The following is a 17,851-nucleotide window of genomic DNA, read 5'->3' as shown; positions in this document are numbered from 1 at the left end:
TGTGAAACGGCTCCGCGCTGGGAAGAGCCCCCGGGAGAGTTTGGCTTTGTATTCCTGCCGCTCCTCCTACAGCGCTTTGGGTCGGTGATGGTGGGTTGGGGTTTTTAATCGCCAGCTCTGGCGTCTGCTCGCTTTTTCAATCTTTTTTCCCCTGTTGTTTCTGTGGCCTTTCCTACAGGAGCAAGGGAGAGAGAAACAGTAGACAGGCAGAAAAAAATAGGGTTTAGAGTTATGTCTATTGGCAGGACAACTGTGGGTGGGAGCCTGACAGCTTCTTTCGGAGACAGACCAGCCGGCAAGCGAAAGCTCTCAGAGAATACGCCAAGGACGAAGAAGACAAAAATGAGCATTGGCTTATTACTTAATACACGTTGGCCGAAGTAGCCAACGTCTTTCCTTCCTGTAATTTCAATACTAAAAGGACTAGTTGTGACCAGAGACTTGAGGAACAGAAGACAAAATTCATCCCGCACCATTTAAAGACCTGTGATAATTATTTGCAAGAGTTAATGGGAAGTGGAAACACTGACAGAAACGAGTCAGGGCAAAAGAAACATCTCAAAGGGGAGTGGAGGGGAAACTGCTGCCCAGGCAGCCTCGCTTCAGCTCTAGAAAGATCTATAAAATGAATTATTAAACAATCAATTTACAGCCACCTAAAAGGTGATAACAACAGCTAATGTGAGTCGTGGAAACCAAATCATGCTAAAGTAGTGTAATTTGCCTTCAGGAATCCCAGGTCCCAGAGACTGAGAGGAAAAGCTGGAGCAAGGAAGACGTACCCTTGGTGGATGAGGATCAGGTCAGGGAATACTTAAGCAACCTGCACATACATAAGTCCTTGGGCCCTGATGGGATGTGCCCACAAGTGCTGAGGGAGCTGGCAGATGTCATTGCAAGGCCACTCTTGATCATCTTTGATTGATAGTGGCAACTGGGAGAAGTGCCCAAGGACTGGAGGAAAGCAGATGTCACCCCCATCTTCAAGAAGGGCAAGAAGGAGGACCTAGGGAACTACAGGCTGGTCAACCTCACCTCAATCCCTGGGAAGGTGGTGGAGCTGCTAATGCTGGAAACCATCTCCAGGCACATCAGGGACAAGAAAATCACCAGGAGTAGTCAGCATGGCTTCACCAAGGGGAAGTCACACTTGACCAACTCGATAAACTTCCATGATGAAGTGATTGGTCTGGTAGATGAGGGGAGAGCAGTGGATATAGTCTACCTGGACTTCAGTAAGGCCTTTGACACTGTCTCCCATAAGATCCTCACAGAGAAGCTGTTCATGTATGGGCTGGATGAGCAGACAGATGGATTGAAAACTGGCTGAACGGCCAGGACCAGAGCGTGGTGATCAGTGGCACAAAGTCTAGTTTGAGGCCAGTAACTAGTGGTGTACCCCAGGGATCAACACTGGGTCCAGTCCTGTTCAACGTCTTCATTAATGATCTGGATGATGGGGCAGAGCGTACCCTCAGCAAGTTTGCAGATGACACCAAACTCAGAGGAGTAGCTCATACATCAGAGGGTTGTGCTGCCACCCAGAGGGACCTCTACAGGCTGGAGAAATGGGCTGACAGGAACCTCAAGAAGTTCAACAAGGAAAAATGCAAAATCCTGCACCTGGGGAGGAACAGCCCTATGCACCGATATATGCTGGGAGCTGCCTAGCTGAAAAGCAGCTTGGCCGAAAAGGACTGCTGCGGGTCCTGATGGACACCATGTTGAACATGACCCAGCAATGTGCCTTTGCAACAAAGAAGACAAATGGTATCCTGGGCTGCATTAGGAGAGAAGTGTTGCCAGCAGGTCAAGGGAGGTGATCCTTCCCCTCTACTCAACACTAGTGAGGCCACACCCGGAGTGTTGGTCCAGTTCTGAGGTCCCCAGCACAAGAGAGACATGGACATACTGGAGAGAGTCCAGTGAAGGGCCACAAAGATGATGAAGGGACTGGAGCATCTCTCCTATGAGGAGAGGCTGAGAGAGCTGGGACTGTTCAGCCTGGAGAAGAGAAGGCTCAGGGGGATCTCATCAATATGTATAAATACCTGGAGGGAGGGTGCAAAGAGGATGGAGCCAGGCTCTCTTCAGTGGTGCCCAGTGACAGGACCAGAGGCAACGGGCACAAACCGAAACATAGGAGGTTTGCCCTGAACGTCAGGGAACACTTTTTCACTGTGAGGGTGACTGAGCACTGGCACCAGTTGCCCAGGGAGGTTGTGGAGTCTCCATCCTTGGATAAGTTCAAAAGCCATCTGAACATGGTCCTAAGCAACCGGCTGTAGGTGGCCCTGCTTGAGCAGGGGGTTGGACCAGATGACCTCCAGAGGTCCCTTCCAACCTCAACCCTTCGGTGATTCTGTGAATTTCCTTTTGTCACAGGGTGGCTGGTTGCCGGGGCTGTCCGGAGGCCACCACGGTGACACCACATGGTATCACAATGGCTGCTGAGAAGCTGCTTCTTGGGAGCAAGGGAGGGAGAGACAACAGAGAGGAAATCCCCATGAGGTGGCTCTGCCACTCATTGGGCACCACTCAAATCCTACTAATCAATAGTTTCCTGGGAAATCAGGGGCGCTTTTCCAAAAAGGCCTCAGAAGGGGCTGTCCTAGACCCCACTCAACTCTCTGGTCTCCCAATGGCAGAGAAAATACCAGTTTCCAGCGGGTTTCCAGCATCCTGGTGGAGGGGCTCGGATTCAAACTGGTCTCGCCACATTGCAGCAACACTCCAGGCTCAACCCGCTGAAATTCAATAAAGATAAGCCCAAACAACCGCTCTGGGGAAGGCGAGCCCCAGCGCACAAACTCGGTTACATGGGGCTCGCCGGAGAGGCAGGAGCGCTGCAGAAATGGACCTGAGGGTGAAGCGCGGCCACAGGGATGTCAGCAGTGTGGCGCTCGTAGAAAAAGGCAAATGTTTTTCAGGAGAGCTGTGGGTGAGACACAGGGGGTGAGGAGGAGGCTGCACCAGGGGCCCAGAGGGTCTATGGCCTCTGTCTTCACGTGCTGTGTTTTGAGCTGAATCCGGGCAAATGGAGTACGGAGATAGTAACGAAAAGGATGAAGTCTTGGACATGTGGAGAAGGAGGGGTTTTCGAGGCAGCGCTCTGACTTCTCCCACAGTGTCATTCTCTTGGCCGGGCAAAATGAAGACAGCATTTAAAAAACTGCAGCGTTGCCCTTTTCTTCAAGTTGCACTTCATGTTTCCAGCTCTGCTCATGCTCTCCTTTGGGGTTTTGTCAGGCTTCAGAAAGGATGCGATGCTGAACAGACTGACGTGACAGCAGGTAGTCACACACACGTATGTATATGTACTACATATTTGGTGGTTCTGTGGCGTTTTAAGTTTTCAAAGCACTGTGCTAATATTAACCAGCCAGTCCAAGGGGCTTGTGTCCCATTGCATTTATGATAAAGCATGATGGCTCTGTGTCGCCTGACATTTATTTATGGGAACTTCACAGGAGCAGCTTTTATTTTATTAGGGGACACGCTTTCATTGGAGTCCTTGCAGCCAAGCACTGAGCAGCGTGCACGAGAAGAGAGAAGAGATGAACATCCTAAAAGATATTTATAGATCTGTGTTCCCAGTCCTTTCCTCTTCAGTATGAAAGCAATTCTACAAAAGGATTATTTTGACTGGCTGTTAAAGATTTTCAGAGGAGGAGATTAATGTGCAGGAAGCCTCGCAGCGCAACTGGAAAAGCTCGCTGGCTTTGCACATTTTCATGAGCTTCATGGCTCACTGTGTCAAGGTTATCTTCCTCAGACAGGAAGATGTGGATTTCCAATAGCGATGCAGCAAGCAGAAGGGCTGGGGTCTGACGGCAGCTGCTGAAGTGCAGAATTATCTGTGCCTGGAGAGCACGACTGCAACTGGGAGTTACAGCGGATGCAGGCACCTTTCCACTTTTTTTTTTTTGGCCTACTTGAGAAAATCCCCTATTTCAAATGGCCAGGTGGGATACGATGAAGGTGTTTTGCACCAATCTTTCTCCCAGATGGACAGTGTTTTCAGGTGGTGCTAACTTTGCCTGACCCAGACAGCAATCCTGTGTGTATCCCACAAAAGGGGAGGCAAGAGCCACCCAGATGTTTAGGTCTCAGGGAGAGGGAACAGTTTAATGTGTAGGTATGGCAGAAGCTGTTTGCAGAGTAATTTTGGCTCCATTTTAGTCCTCCCTTGCCAAGGCCATTCCCAAACTGCAAAAAAATTGCCAGAACCTCATTCCATCCTGCAGCTATTCCAGCACCAAGGGGAATGAAAAGATAATATTCCCTCCCCAAGGGGTTTCTGCTCTGTCTGACCATATTTAAAACAGTGTTGCTCTGCCTTGGTAAAGGGATGGGTCTTCTTCTTCAGTGTCTCTCATAACCTCTTGATTTCCTCTGCTTTTCCTTAAGCAGAGCCCTCAGAGTGATGTTGCACTTAAAAAAAACCCCAAAACCTGCAGTTCTTATTTTAAGGCAGCCATACCACACAGATTCTCGCTGGCAAAGCTTTTTTTCTCCCTGCACGCCCAGAAATCACCTTAGTGAGCCCTGGAGTTGATGTCATTGTTGTGGGGTTTTTTTTTTCAGGGAGGAGGGTGAAGCCCTGTTTTCCTCCACGCATACGTAAGGGATGACTTTGGAGTGAGCCTCAGCAAGAGGAAGTAATGGGCTGGGTTTCCAGCAAAGCGCTGGTGCCGCCAGCAGATCCTGCGGCGCCGAGCGGTGCCAGGGGACAGGCGGGAATCAGAAGGGGCAGAACAGAAGAGCAAAGCAGGGATGAGGGTACGGTGAGAGGAGCTGAGCTGCAGGAAAGCAAAGAGGTGGAAAACCAAGAGCAGGACGAAAGCAAAGGCATGGGCAGCCCAGCCCTCGCAACCTGGCCTGCACATGGGGGTATTGGTTTTTTTTTTTGGCATTATGGCAACTTCAGACCTTAGCAGCCTGATTCCTACCCCCTTTAATATGAGACTCCTGCCAAACTGAAGCCACCTTTGGGAAGCCTTTGAAAGCAGGGAAGCGTGTGCATTTTCGTGGCAAGTTGGAGGAGATCTCAGAGCAGGCTCATCTGCTTTTACTGCCCCTTGTAAAAGCAAGCCTCAAGCTGCCTGGTAAGTTTACACCGGTGTAAAACAGCCAGAAAAAAGACAAGGATCAGTGCCTGCTGTGGGAGGACGGCTGGGATTCGTCCTGCTGCGGATGCCCTGAGGACCTGCGCTGTCTCCTCATCCTCTCCCATCAGCAGCTCCCTCCTGCCTACCCATGTCCATGCACAGGTCCTTTCTTCAGTCACAGCACTGGTCTCCGCTTGGACAATATTCCTCTTTTGACTTAATTCTGTAACTGCTTTTAGGTGATGGGTTTTCCTCTTCAGGAAATTAGTAGAAGCTTAGCATTAAATACCATCCTTAAATACCAGCTACAGTCCTGTGCTCAGTAGACCACAAAACATAAACTTTGATGCTCGAGTAAGAAAAGGCCATTTTGTGGGGAAAAAGAGGACATCAGTTCTAATAAAAGCATTTGGCCTAATAAAAGGCCAAATCTCAACATAGATACTATTTATGGCCTTGCTGCTCACACAGTTGTGTCTGCGTGGACTATACGGAAAGTATCCTAGAAAGACAGCCTTCCTCTGTTAAGTTAATGGAAGGTCACAACTCACAATGTTAATCACCTACCCTCAGCCAGCGTGTTTCTATATATTTGCTTGTACCCAAAGTACCTGAGAGTTTTCCATATCTAATAATACAGATGATGATAATTTGCATGATAGACTGATTAAAAACACTGTTGTAGGTAAATGTGTCCACATTGAACAAGATGGATTTCACAGCTTGGCACCTGCTGGGAAGTCCTACCAGGCTGTGTCCCATCCAGAGAGGTAACCAGTTATCTGGCCGTGGTTTGGATGCCAGGCGGCACTCAGACCTTCTGGATAGCATGCGGTGGAGTACAGACAGACAGGCAGACAGATGGGGCAAAATTTGTCCAGGGCTCAGTCCAGTGAAAATGTTACTTCTATTAGTGTTAAATCCCTACTAAAGGTAAGGATTTTTCATAAGGCTTTTCCCCATCAGAATATGGGCAAAAGGGAGCAGAGCAGTCACAGGTGGCAAGTGATGTGCGCTTTGGATGAGGATGCTTTCCAGTGATCTGACAGAAGCTGTGGGACTTTTCGCAGCCATCCAACACTGTGGCCTGTGCCTCCCTGCCATCTCTGTCACGGGGTTGAAGCTGAGGTGTGAACATGGTGCAGCAATTGTGTTCAGCCATATTGGGCTTCGACTACTAAAATTGGAGTACGACTGTGAAGTCTGAGCCTCTAAAATGCTGAATGCTGGCAGCTGTCACTGTCTTCCAGGGAGTTATTTGTAGGGGAAAGGATGCAGGATCCATCCCTGGTAATGAAAGACGTATTTCTGTGCCCACCCGTGATGCTCACAGCATTTGTGTACTGCCCGTTCAAATATGCCAGATGGATCAGGAGCTTTTACTTGTGACCTGGAGACCTGGGGTCTCCTCACTGGCGAGGCTGATGGAGATGTGACCAGGGAGGGCACACATCTGAGAGCAGCAGTGTTATTGAGACTCGCCAACACTATTTCTCCTCCCAGCTACTTGTGGGGTGGTCGGGCACTTGCAGGCAATGACATGATAGACTGGCTGGTCTCTTCCAGCCTTTCTGTTTCTGCTGTTCCACACAGCTAGCCAAATGCTCAGACATACTTTAGATATCAAGGTTGCTATTTTGCAGGAAGTGCAATAGGTATCTTTCCACATTATATATCCTCTTAGATGACAGACGTATCTCTTGTTTCTCTGGGCTTCATCTGTATATGATGAGTGAGTGAGTGAGTCTGTGGCTGTGTTGGTCTGACAGGCACCTGAGCACAATGTGCTGCCACTCTCCTGTGAAGCCATAGGAAGTGTTTCACGATTCAAGATAAGAAAGACCTTCACTTCCTCCTTCTGTGCTTGCAGGGCTGAGCTGCCACCAAGGCTGCACCGTCCACCCCGACAGCCCGCTTGCAAAATGGACCAGGAAACCCTGGGAAGCATTGCCCTGCTCGCCATCGTCACCTTGATAAGTGTTGTCCAGAACGGTAAGACAAAAATAAGCATTTGTTTAAGGGCTAAAAGGGAGCTGAGAAAAGTTCAGGATGATGTATGCTGATCTGGTCTTTGGATAGATAATCCCTGGTTATAAGTGCATGTGTGCTTAGGCATGACTTTGGCTTTAGAAATGATCTTCTAAGCATATAATTTTGCATGCCATTGTGCAGTATCTTGGCAGTTGCATGGTCCTACTCTGTGATATTCTAGAGTGAGCTTGTTATACATATGTCAGCTAATGAAAGGAGTACCTTTCAGCTAAATATGCTGGGGTACCCTGTGACAATATGCATTTTGGTTTGAAGACTGAGACCTCCTTTCCTGGCTAAAGTTCCTAATGTGGGAAGCCAGGGCTGCTCTCTAGCCGGAGCCCTGCAGCCGTGAGCAGGGGCCAGGGCCCCAGGGGGCTGCGATGGGTCACACCTTTGCACGGAGCTGGGCAAAGGGGGCAAAACTGCACCAACACATCAGAGGAGTCTGTTTGGGTTAATTGTGGGCAGGCAGCTCTCCTGCTTTCCTGCGTCTCCGGGTACTACAGTCCAACTAATCTCAATCAACTGCGTTCCCAAGAGCACTGCGCATTTCCTGCAATGGAGAAGTTTCCTTTTTTAGCTCTTATTCAGACCTCTGTAGTCCCTGCTATTCTTCAGAATTTTTTGAATAAGACAACAAGTTTCTCTCTTGTGCAAATCTGGTTTTAACTTGATCATCATCTCTTACAAATACTTAATCATTTTAGCAGGAAATTCTGCCCAGAATACAGAGAAGGGAGTGAGTTTTGCCACAGCTGCACTGAGATCGCCCAGGTTCAAGGAGAGTCAGCAGTGGGATGGGGGGCTGATGCAAATGCTAGAAATCTTCTATGAAGGCTTCTTAGTACAAATGGGAGATTCCCACTGAGCGCAAACCCTATGTTCAGTCCTAGGAAATGGGCTATTTTGGGGCTGCTGCAGAGAGGGGAAGTCGTGGGAGCCTCAGCATAAGTCTAGCTGCCAGAGAGCGAAAAAAAGAGATGCAGACTGGTTTAGTTTTGACATAGGCACTAAATGCCACATTGTTTAACCCAATGCTGTTTTCTGGTAAATGCACAGTGTGTGATGTCACCAGAATATGGCACGTTGAGATCAGAGCACATACCACAATTAAAAAAATGTGTCAAATATACATTTCTTGCTATTTAAACAGATGACTTTATATACAGTTCTTTCCTCTCACTCTGAAACTCAGGCATTTGCCTTCCAGCCTGACACGCACTTTCACCTCATGGAAATTTGTCTCTGAGATTATTGACCCAACTGCTGCAAATGGGCAGTGCGGCGCTTGGCAGACAACTTAGCATGCCAAGCATGAGTGGCACACAGCCCTAAACCATGATTTCAGACCTTGCGTCATCTGATTTCCTCCTCCCAAGCTTTCTGTCTAGAAAGACCCAACTGATATGCAGTCCTGCAACAAATGCAATACTTAAGGCAATAGAAATGCTTATAATGGGATACCAGTTGTACTGAACTCTTCCTGTGGCTCTGGTTCAGCAAAGCACTTGGGCATCTGCTTGACTGTCTTTAAGTACATCAAGTCAGTACCGTGTCAATTCAGGTTTATATGCTTTTTTGCATCTGGTGCAGGATTAGAAAACAGTTTGGGTGAATGCTGTTATTCCCGAAGCTGGAGGTGGGCTGTGGTGCTGCCCCAGTCTGATGTCTCTTTACTGTCACCTTGTTCGTGTTGGAAATCTCCACATCCTACAGAATGACTCGTGTGGCCAGATGCCACTGAGTCACACATGTAGCTTTAGGTTTTGTTCTTGCATCAGAGAGATGTTGCAATTTAGCGGCTTTCAGGGCAAATTAGCGGTCATTGCTGAGCAGATCAGGACAGAGGAAGCAAAGCAAAGTCAACAGAAAGAAGAGGCAACCTGCATGTTTGCCAGCACTCACTAGGCTGAAGCTTCAGTGTGCGGTTTCTGTTGGCATGAACTTGTGAAACAGCCAGGCTTGGATTGAACTCTTGTATATTAACTTGACCAGAGTAGGACTGCAGTGGTTTCAGGCTCAGGGCAGCCTGTGCAGCCCTGAAGCCTCAGGGCATCATCTCCTGGTGCAGCTGAGCTGAATTAAACCCCTCAGCTCCAGCCCTGCTCCCCTCACTTATCTCATGCTGGCTTGTGAAACCACCCTCTTGCCTTGAGGTTCAGAGTAAAGAGCAGGAAACAAAACCATGGTGTCGCAAGCTGCGTCACACTGTAGGCTCCTGTTTCCCCAATGACAGGTTAACAGGAGCCCAATGTTCCTGAGATGTGAGCGCAGACCCGTGGTGAGGTCCACCCCTGGATGTGATCTGTCAGCTCTGCTCTGGTCCTTTGCAGAGCTTCAGCCCGGCTGAGCCTCAGACAGCTGGGACCCACCTCTTGGGCTGCCTCCTGGGGAGATTCTGGGAGCCTGCAGGGCCTGTGAGGTTGACAGGGCTAAGGAGCCACAGAACTGGGGACCCACTTTCAGGGCAAAAAGCTCACTTGAAACAGGAGGCTCTACCTCTCTGTATGACGGTGAGATGCTGGGTTGCCTTCTGATTTACTGCTCTCACCTTGGGGATCCATGTGGTCCTGCAGAAATACAGCTGCTGCAGTGTGTTGGAGGTAATCAACCCAAGCATTTTCTCTAGTGAAGAGGTGGACATCTCGTGTGAGGTGGTTGTCTAAGCTCTTTCTTGGGTCAATGGAGAAAGATTAGCACTTCAGTGGGGTAGTTTCTCTCATGCCAGTAGCTCTCTGAGGGATGGATTGACGTCTGGAGGTGCCTTTCCTCTGTTTTCCTCTGTCACCCACTGTTTACAGAAGGAAAACATCCATCTCCCCAACACTTCTCAATGTCTCTGAAGTGAGGTGAGACAAAACCTGCTCCTCAACCATGGAGCAGGTATACGTGATAACATGTCATAGTTTGACCCCAGCCAGCAACTAAGCACCACACAGCCGCTCGCTCACTCCCCTCCCTTGGTGGGATGGGGGAGAGAATCGGAAGGGTAAAAGTGAGAAAACTCGTGGGTTGGGATAAAGACAGTTCAATAGGGAAAGCAAAAGCCGTGCACGCAAGCAAAGCAAAACAAGGAATTCATTCACCCCTTCCCATCGGCAGGCAGGTGTTCAGCCATCTCCAGGAAAGCAGGGCTCCATCATGCATAACGGGTACTTGGGAAGACAAACGCCATCACTCCGAATGTCCCCCCTTCCTTCTTCTTCCCCCAGCTTTATATGCTGAATATCCCTTTGGTCAGTTGGGGTCAGCTGTCCCAGCTGTGTCCCCTCCCAGCTTCTTGTGCACCCCCAGCCTACTCGCTGGTGGGGTGGTGTGAGGAGCAGAGAAGGCCTTGACTCTGTGCAAGCACTGCTCAGCAGTAACTAAAACACCCCTGTGTTATCAACAACACTGTTTTCATCACAAATCCAAAACATAGCCTCCTACTAGCTGCTATGAAGAAAATTATCCCAGCCAAAACCAGTGCATAACCCTACCTCTGTCCTTTGCCCTAATGCCCAGTCCGTTGACCAAGGATCCGTACGCCACATCAGAGACAGCAAGAGCTTCCAGGACAGATGCCTAGACCTCCACAGCCAGATCCTTCCCAGGAGACCCAGCACCCCCATGCCTGCCCAGCTCTGATCCTAGAGACTGTGCACCAGCAGTATCACCACTGGCACCTCCAGGTTCTTGTCCTCAGTGACCACCATCACATTGGACATGTCTGGGTTCAGCCTGACGGCTCTCAGCATCGTGGAGCCTCTCTGCATTGGCACACTGGTGTTTGGGAAGTGGCAGCACCTGTGGCGGTGGAGGGAGAGATATATTTAGCTTACTCTTGGCTTTCTCTGAAGCTGTGGCATCTTCTAGTGATTTCACGTACATGCTAAAAGGAAGGGAGGAGGTATGCTACATATCCCAGTGAGCCCATGCAGTCCCAGACCTGCAGGAAGTCGTTTCCCGTCACAGCAGCTTTGCACTGTAAAAAAATTCCCGTCCAACCTAGTCCTCTTCAACTAGGTCCTCTTATACACCATAGGCAGGTTGTATATGCCAAAGGCTGGCGTGGTGTGCAGATGGAGATGCCGGGAGCTCTTGGTGGCTGTGCTTCTGCTCTGGGTCCCCCAGCTCCTCCAGGAGCCGGCCAGTGCACCGCACTGGTGGCAGTGGGAGGGTCTGCAGCCTGGCTCAGAGTGGGGACGCTGGCTTAAAGCACGGCGGGATTTTCTGGAGAAAGGCTGAATGTACCCAGGGAATCACTCAATGTTGGAAGGCAAAAGACTCAGTAGCTTTTAGTGAAGGCAATGGACGTACAAAAGACCTACTTACAGCATCAGTGAGGGGAAAAAAGAGGTAACTTCAGATTCCAGGGATGAAATCCTGCAGCTTATCAAGTTACACTTCTATTGTTATAATAATATCTTTCCTGATGGGTTATCTTTTATATATATCTTTGGCTAATATTCTAAACCATAGAGCTATTTGGGTACACCGAGATGGGATGCACGATAATACAAAGCTTGCAGCTTGTAGCCTGTCAGGGCTCTATCTATCTGGTGTATTTAGACACATGATTGATGGTCTCTGGTTTAGTGTCATCAGATAAAACATGTTTGTCAAGTGCTTGATACATTATCTTGAGGTGCTGCATTTTTGCAGCAGCTAACACCCTGACATAATGCTGTTGCTTAAAAGGAGGATACACACAAGATGGACACACAGAGATCAGCCATCAGGACCAGGTTTTCAATGGGCCTTTCTGGAAAATGAACCAGCCCTGCAGCAGAGTGAGAATTGGGTTTGGCAGCTCTGCCTAGAAAGCTTTTTTCCCACTGGGGGCACAAAGGACCAAGTCTGGGCTGTACTTCTGCAGCAGACAGAGGTGAGGGCTGCCAGAAGTGCAGTGCAGGGATGAAGCAGGGCTCAGGGGTGAGAGCCTGCTGCCAATCACATACAAACACGTGGGGATGTCTGAGGTCACATCACACTGTGCCCTTGCACAGAGGGTTTGGTTATACCTCGCTGGCCACATCCTGCACCTCCACGCACCCGTGTCCTCTCCTGCCATCCAGCCTGGATGCTCGCAAGAGCAGAGCTAAGCCCACAAAGCCCAGCTCCTGCGATATCTCCAAATTACATGTCAGATCGAACACTGTGTTTTTTTAACAGCTTTTTTTGCTAGCAAAGTGGAGCATGAAAGCAAGCACTGCAATGGCAAGGGGTTCCAGCGGCCGGGATCCTCCGCCTTCGACCGCGTCTACACTGCCAAGTGAGTAGGCAAGCCCTGAGAAGCCAGTGGGGGCAGAGCGGGATTCATCTCTCTCTTTGTTACGGTTTAATCCAAACCCTTTCGGGGTTCAGACTTTGCTCTGCAGTCCCATTGCCGTGTGCACTGCAGTGGCGTTTAGACCCACATTTCTCCAGCACGTTTGCTGGTGAACCCAGCTCCTTTCTGGACACGAGGTGCTGTATTTATATTGGACTTGCAGCCCTTATGTCTATTACGTCCCTTCATTTGGGAGCCCGTTCACCCAGCAGTAGCTAATGCTGGAAGTGTGATACGAGCACAGCTGGTGTCCCGAGGGCACTGTGGCTCAAAAGGAAAGAGCCAGCAGAGAGCTGCTGACTTGCTGAGGAGCAGGTCGGTGGCAGAGCCCATACAAACCCCTCGGTCCCCGGGCAGCTCCCTCGGCACACAACTCTCTGCTTCTCTGCCACATCGGTACCTCTTGTCTTTGAGATCACTTCAGGGAAAGCAGAGGGAAAATTAATTCCAACCCAGAAGAAAAAAGAACATAAAATATTTTTTATTACCTGTGGAGTACTGATGATATGCTTGAAACTGGATGGGATGTCCAAGTGCTGCCCTTCACAGGTGTGCAACCTCTGCCAAGGGCAGAGCGCTTCCCCCTCAGAAAGCATTCCCAGCCAAAAGAGGCAGCTGGAAATCATTCCTGTGCCCCTGCAAAGACACATGTTAATTCTGTGAGACACTCCTTTTTGTGGTGTGATTCTCCTTTTGTTGGTTTCCCGCAGGTTTCAATGCCACTAACTTGATTAATATGACTTAAGTACAAGGATTTTCCAAGCCAATAAAGCACACAGCATCTATTATACATGTGCCATGATCAAACAGGTTAGAGGAAGAAAGTGGCTTTCACAGGTTCCAGGCATGTGCGTGGGGCGGTTTGTTTTCCTCATCAGGCAGGACAAAGGTATCCATTATCCGAGTGAGGGAACAGGGAAGCAGACCTGTGGGCGAGGCAGCCGCCGTGTTCGGGCACAGCCATGCCAGCCAGACCCCGGCAGCTGCCTGCCGCAGGTAGGTCGGGGGCCTCCCACCGCTCTGGGGTAAAAGCCCACCTGCGGCAGCATTAGCGCAGCCCAAATTCACACCCCACCATCCTTTGTTCATGAAACATGTTGATTTTGTTTCTATTTTCCCTGTGTTCTGATTTCTCTCTGACAAATTCCTTTCTAGCCAGAACTGCGGACACACGTACCCTACGTTTCTGGCCGTGCTTTGGTGCGCTGGCCTTCTCTGCAGCCCAGGTAACACACAGGTTTTTTTTTCTCTCTTCGACCTTGCACCATTTTCAGCAAGGGATGGAGTGAGAATTTCAGAGGTTACCCTTCCAGGGACCAAATTCTCCTGCAGCGGGGGGACGAGTCTCACGTGGCTGTCCTGCAGCTACCCATGCTGTTTAATCAGCAGCACACTACCTGGCACGGTTTATGCCAACAGACATGTTCCCAGACATGATTGCGGACAGTCCAGGCCAGTAACATTTCCCATATAGGCGTTACGGACGAGATCCCTCTGTTCTGGATGGAGGGTTTAGTACTTGGATGCTGGATGCTGTGTTATTCACCTCCGGGACTGGAAATAGGCTCATTTGCTTAAATTGCCAGAGCTGCCAGCCCTTCCCAGCGCTGAGGGCAGCCCAGGAGTATTTACCTGCATTTCTAAGTATGATCCCCTTTAATGCAATTTGAGTTTTCCTAAAGTTAAGATGAGTACTTTCCTGGGGTCCGTGGCTATTCTTTCTGGAAGAGAGGAGTTTCCTGACCAGGAGAAGAAGGGCTGTTGCCTGCAGGTGTGGGGAAAGCTAGAATTAGGGGGAAAAGGGGAAAAGCCCCTTTTTATGTGCTCAGAAATGAGTATTGAACCATAGTATAGTCCTCCACCTGCTCCTACAGAAGTACATCTATTGGCTGCCTTTTATTTCTGGTGAAGGCAATGCCTGAGCTGGCACCCTCCTTCCTGAGCCCAGCGTGACACACAGCGGGCTTCTGCAGCAGGCACAGCCGTGGGCAGGATTACACCCACAAAGTCTTCAGAAAAGCTGGTGTGAGGGCAAGGCAAGTGCTCTGTTCGCCACGCAAAGGTCACTGTGCTTCCAGTGACCGTCCCATAGCCCAAGGCTGCAGGTTCCCATTTCCCGGTCCAGTCCAGGCAGCAGATGGGGACAGTCCTTACAGAGAGACCTGTGCTGCTGTCTGTAATGTGTTGTTTTACCCTTTACCTAGCTCCTGCCGCCTTTGCCGGCCTGATGTACTTGTTTGTGAGGCAGAAGTACTTTGTGGGCTACCTCGGGGAAAGGACTCAGAGGTAAGGACTTGCAGAGCCTCTTTACAAAATCAGACATGACAAGTGCGGTGGCACCAGGGGTCAGGGGAGCTGCAGGAACAGAGTAGTTGCTTCAGCAGCTCCTGCTCACAGCCTCTGCAAATGCACGCGTTTGTGTGTTTGTGCTACTCTTTGCATAAGATCTTCCTTTTATGTTGATAAAACTTGTTATGCACATGTGGAACAAGATTGTCCCACAGCCTTTGATGGCTGAGAAGATGTACGGGTCCCTCTGAAGAGCCACTTTTGTAAGCAGCGGCCTATGCTGAGCACAGGAGGCTAAATCCAGACCCAAACAGATCCTGAAAATGGCATTTAAGAGCTCACAGCTGACTAGAGCAGCAATGTGAGGCAGAGCAGACATTTGCCCCCTCCATCTCAGCCCCCGAGGTGTTTCAGCTGGTATCAACAGCGGAGTCCAAAGTCTGAAGGCTTCTCGCGTGAAGTGATGTATGTTAACGAATTGCTTTCCCCCTTTTCTGTCTCGTCAGCACTCCTGGTTACTTGTTTGGAAAGCGCATCATTTTGTTCCTGTTCCTCATGTCCGTGGCTGGAATACTCAACTACTATCTCATCTGCTTTTTTGGAAGTGACTTTGAAATGTACATAAAAACGATAACCAACGCGATCTCTCCGTTGCTGCTCATCCCGTAGCTCCCTGCAGCACTGAGGGGGTCAGCATGCTTAATATATCGATACCCAGAAGCAGCCATAATTCAAGTGCTTAAGAAATGAACCCGTAACACTTTTAGATTGCTGTAAATCTCATGCTTGATGGGATTTGTAGTTTGATTTAACCTTGCTTTTTCCTTCAAGAAAAAGATTTATTGTGAGCACTTGGCATGCCCAAGGAATGGTAACAACTTCCAGTTAATTCTTTAGAGTTTTTTTCCATAAGTGCAGCTTGCAAGCTGATTGCATGGCTGGAAGGGACTTTGTATGCTTGCTTCATAACTGCATTTTACTTAGCTTTTGTCCCAAAACCCAGGAGCCTCTCAGTGTCATTCCTGACCGATGGCTCCCACAGTTATCCTCATGCACAGGCACAGCCTTTTGCCAGCATCCCACACGACCCTGCCCACGCAAAAGCATGGACCAGCCTCTTCACCTACCCTTTCCATCCCACTTGTTGATGACTGAGCTGCCGCTGCTGCAGGAGGGTGGCAAATTGGGTCCTGTCTGGTCTTCCGTGATAAATATTCATGTGTGTAATGCTCCCAGCACTGCAGCCTTTTTGTTCTCCCAGAGCTGTGGAAAGGGGTCTTGCGTAAATGAGGAGCTGGTGTATTGACAGTGGGGTTGGTTTTGTTTTGCTTGCCTTTGTTTAATAAAACAGACTAAAAGGATGAAATCTGTTTGCTCCCATCTTCTTTGCCTGGTGCGTGATCCCAATGCTCCACGACTCGGCCGCTGGCTGGTGAGTGGAGCAACGGGAGCAGCACCGGGCTCTTTGTGCGAGCTGCTAATCACCCTGGGCACGGCCTCGCAAGGACTTGAGTTTAACAACTCCCTCTCTATTAGCAAGTTCAATTTTCTGCCTCCATCACTAACTGTGTCCCTACAAGTCCATACCAAGGAGCGGTTTGATTAGAGAAGCGGACCGAGGTAGGCAAACAGGCCGGCGCAATCTTTTTAAACATTGCTACCCTATGAGTGCTTAAGCTCTTAAGCCTGTCTGATTACCGCATGCAGGATGGATAAAGCTGTATTTTATGACTCCTTTGGGAGGGACAGAGACTCCTTGCTATGTGAGAAGAGGGTTTGCAGAGCTGTTTGCAAAAGCAGGTGCAGAAAGCTGCCTGCCTTTGTACCACATCAAGGCTGGCAGGTTTTGTTGCTGCCTGATGGGACAGAGGCGCTTGTGCATGGCTGCTCTCCTCTGTACCTGACCATTCGCACTGCCAAAATAACACACACCCTTTTTTTTCTTATCTTCTACAGGAATTTTAGATGTGAAAGATTAGTAATAAACATTTATTGCATGATGATTAGCTAATAAATGTTCTTAGTGGTTAGGATAGGTAATTAAAAAAATATAATCTAACCTTCTAACCTATAGCTGCTGAGACACCTTATTCCTGGGCACAGCACTTATGTTCTTTCCCTCCCCTCCTTCTCAAACCACTGTAACACACTCCAAACCCTGCTTCACACCATGCTTCTCTGCCACCCTCTCTCTCCATAGCTCATCGGCAGCCACCTGTCCTTGGTGGTGACCCACCACCCCTCTGCCCTGTGGGTTCAGCCCACCAAGGGCTGGCAGCACCTCAGGAGGAGAGGGGTAACCCCTGTGGTCTGGAGTTACAGAGCTCTTTTGCATTGCTGGTATCAGCAAAGGCTGACGCTGCCACCACTGTTACTCAGTTCAGAGGAGGAAATGCTTCACCAGCACCACAGTCCCTGCTCTCCAGTCTGCACACCAGTCTGGTGTCCCTGAAGTCTGAGATTGTTTATGGAGATCATAACTTCTGGGAGGTGGCTTTCCCAACCCTATGTGTCCACCTTGCAGGTCTCCCCACCTGGATGAGTCTCCCCTGGTGCCTTTTTGTCCTGTACAGCAGGAGGCAGCTCACTCAACCTCCTTCTGATGTCTCCTGCTAGCATGAGAAGAGGTGCTCCACCAGCCAGCTATAAAGGGCAGAGGATTCAAATGTCTATTTTGGGTCAGATAATCTATGCCAGCACTCTCAGGCCTCTCTGTTGACTCGACAGTTGGTTTCTACACAGCTGTATTTAGGTAAGATCAGGTCAACTTCCAAGGGAACGAAGACCCATGTTTTGCTGTAATAATTTATTTTGCAAGAATATCTCCTACTTACTTTCTCAAAGCCTTTCTGATAGCAAAAGAGATGAAAATGTAGGCAAAATCTGTTTCCTATCTATCTATAAATGGAAATGGCGATAGTATCAGACAAACAGGTGGTACATAAATCTATCACTCTGTAAATTCTCTGTGAACATCACGCTGTGTTTTCCATGTTACAGGCAAGCCTTGTGGTTACATTTGCCTTCCCACTCTTTCTATGAAAGGAAGGCAATGTCAGTGCTATTTGGGCTTTCCCCACTGTGTTAGACAACTCCAGTTTTTGTT

The 17,851-nt window shown here is 49.2% G+C and overlaps 1 protein-coding gene across 1 annotated transcript; it reads left to right on the top strand.

Annotated features, from left to right (window-relative positions):
* The first annotated feature begins 6,977 nt into the window (after window positions 1–6,977).
* On the top strand, window positions 6,978–16,080 carry ALOX5AP (arachidonate 5-lipoxygenase-activating protein). The gene is made up of 5 exons (XM_009327737.1): window positions 6,978–7,103; window positions 12,300–12,399; window positions 13,612–13,682; window positions 14,661–14,742; window positions 15,252–16,080. The coding sequence occupies exons 1-5, from the start codon at window positions 7,034–7,036 to the stop codon at window positions 15,412–15,414; spliced, it is 486 nt and encodes a 161-aa protein (XP_009326012.1). The 5' UTR covers window positions 6,978–7,033; the 3' UTR covers window positions 15,415–16,080.
* Window positions 16,081–17,851: the final 1,771 nt, after the last annotated feature.

This window comes from Pygoscelis adeliae, unplaced genomic scaffold (assembly GCF_000699105.1).
Source record: "Pygoscelis adeliae isolate BGI_AS28 unplaced genomic scaffold, ASM69910v1 Scaffold14, whole genome shotgun sequence".
NCBI lineage: Eukaryota > Metazoa > Chordata > Aves > Sphenisciformes > Spheniscidae > Pygoscelis > Pygoscelis adeliae.
Note: the sequence above shows the minus strand (reverse complement) of the source record. Positions and strands in the feature narration are given on the sequence as shown.

Coding starts and splice junctions, on each gene's coding strand:
- ALOX5AP (XM_009327737.1), top strand. CDS start 7,034: ATGGACCAGGAAACCCTGGGAAGCATTGCCCTGCTCGCCATCGTCACC. Junction 12,400..13,611: donor GACCGCGTCTACACTGCCAA/GTGAGTAGGCAA, acceptor ATTCCTTTCTAG/CCAGAACTGCGGACACACGT. Junction 14,743..15,251: donor CTCGGGGAAAGGACTCAGAG/GTAAGGACTTGC, acceptor CTGTCTCGTCAG/CACTCCTGGTTACTTGTTTG.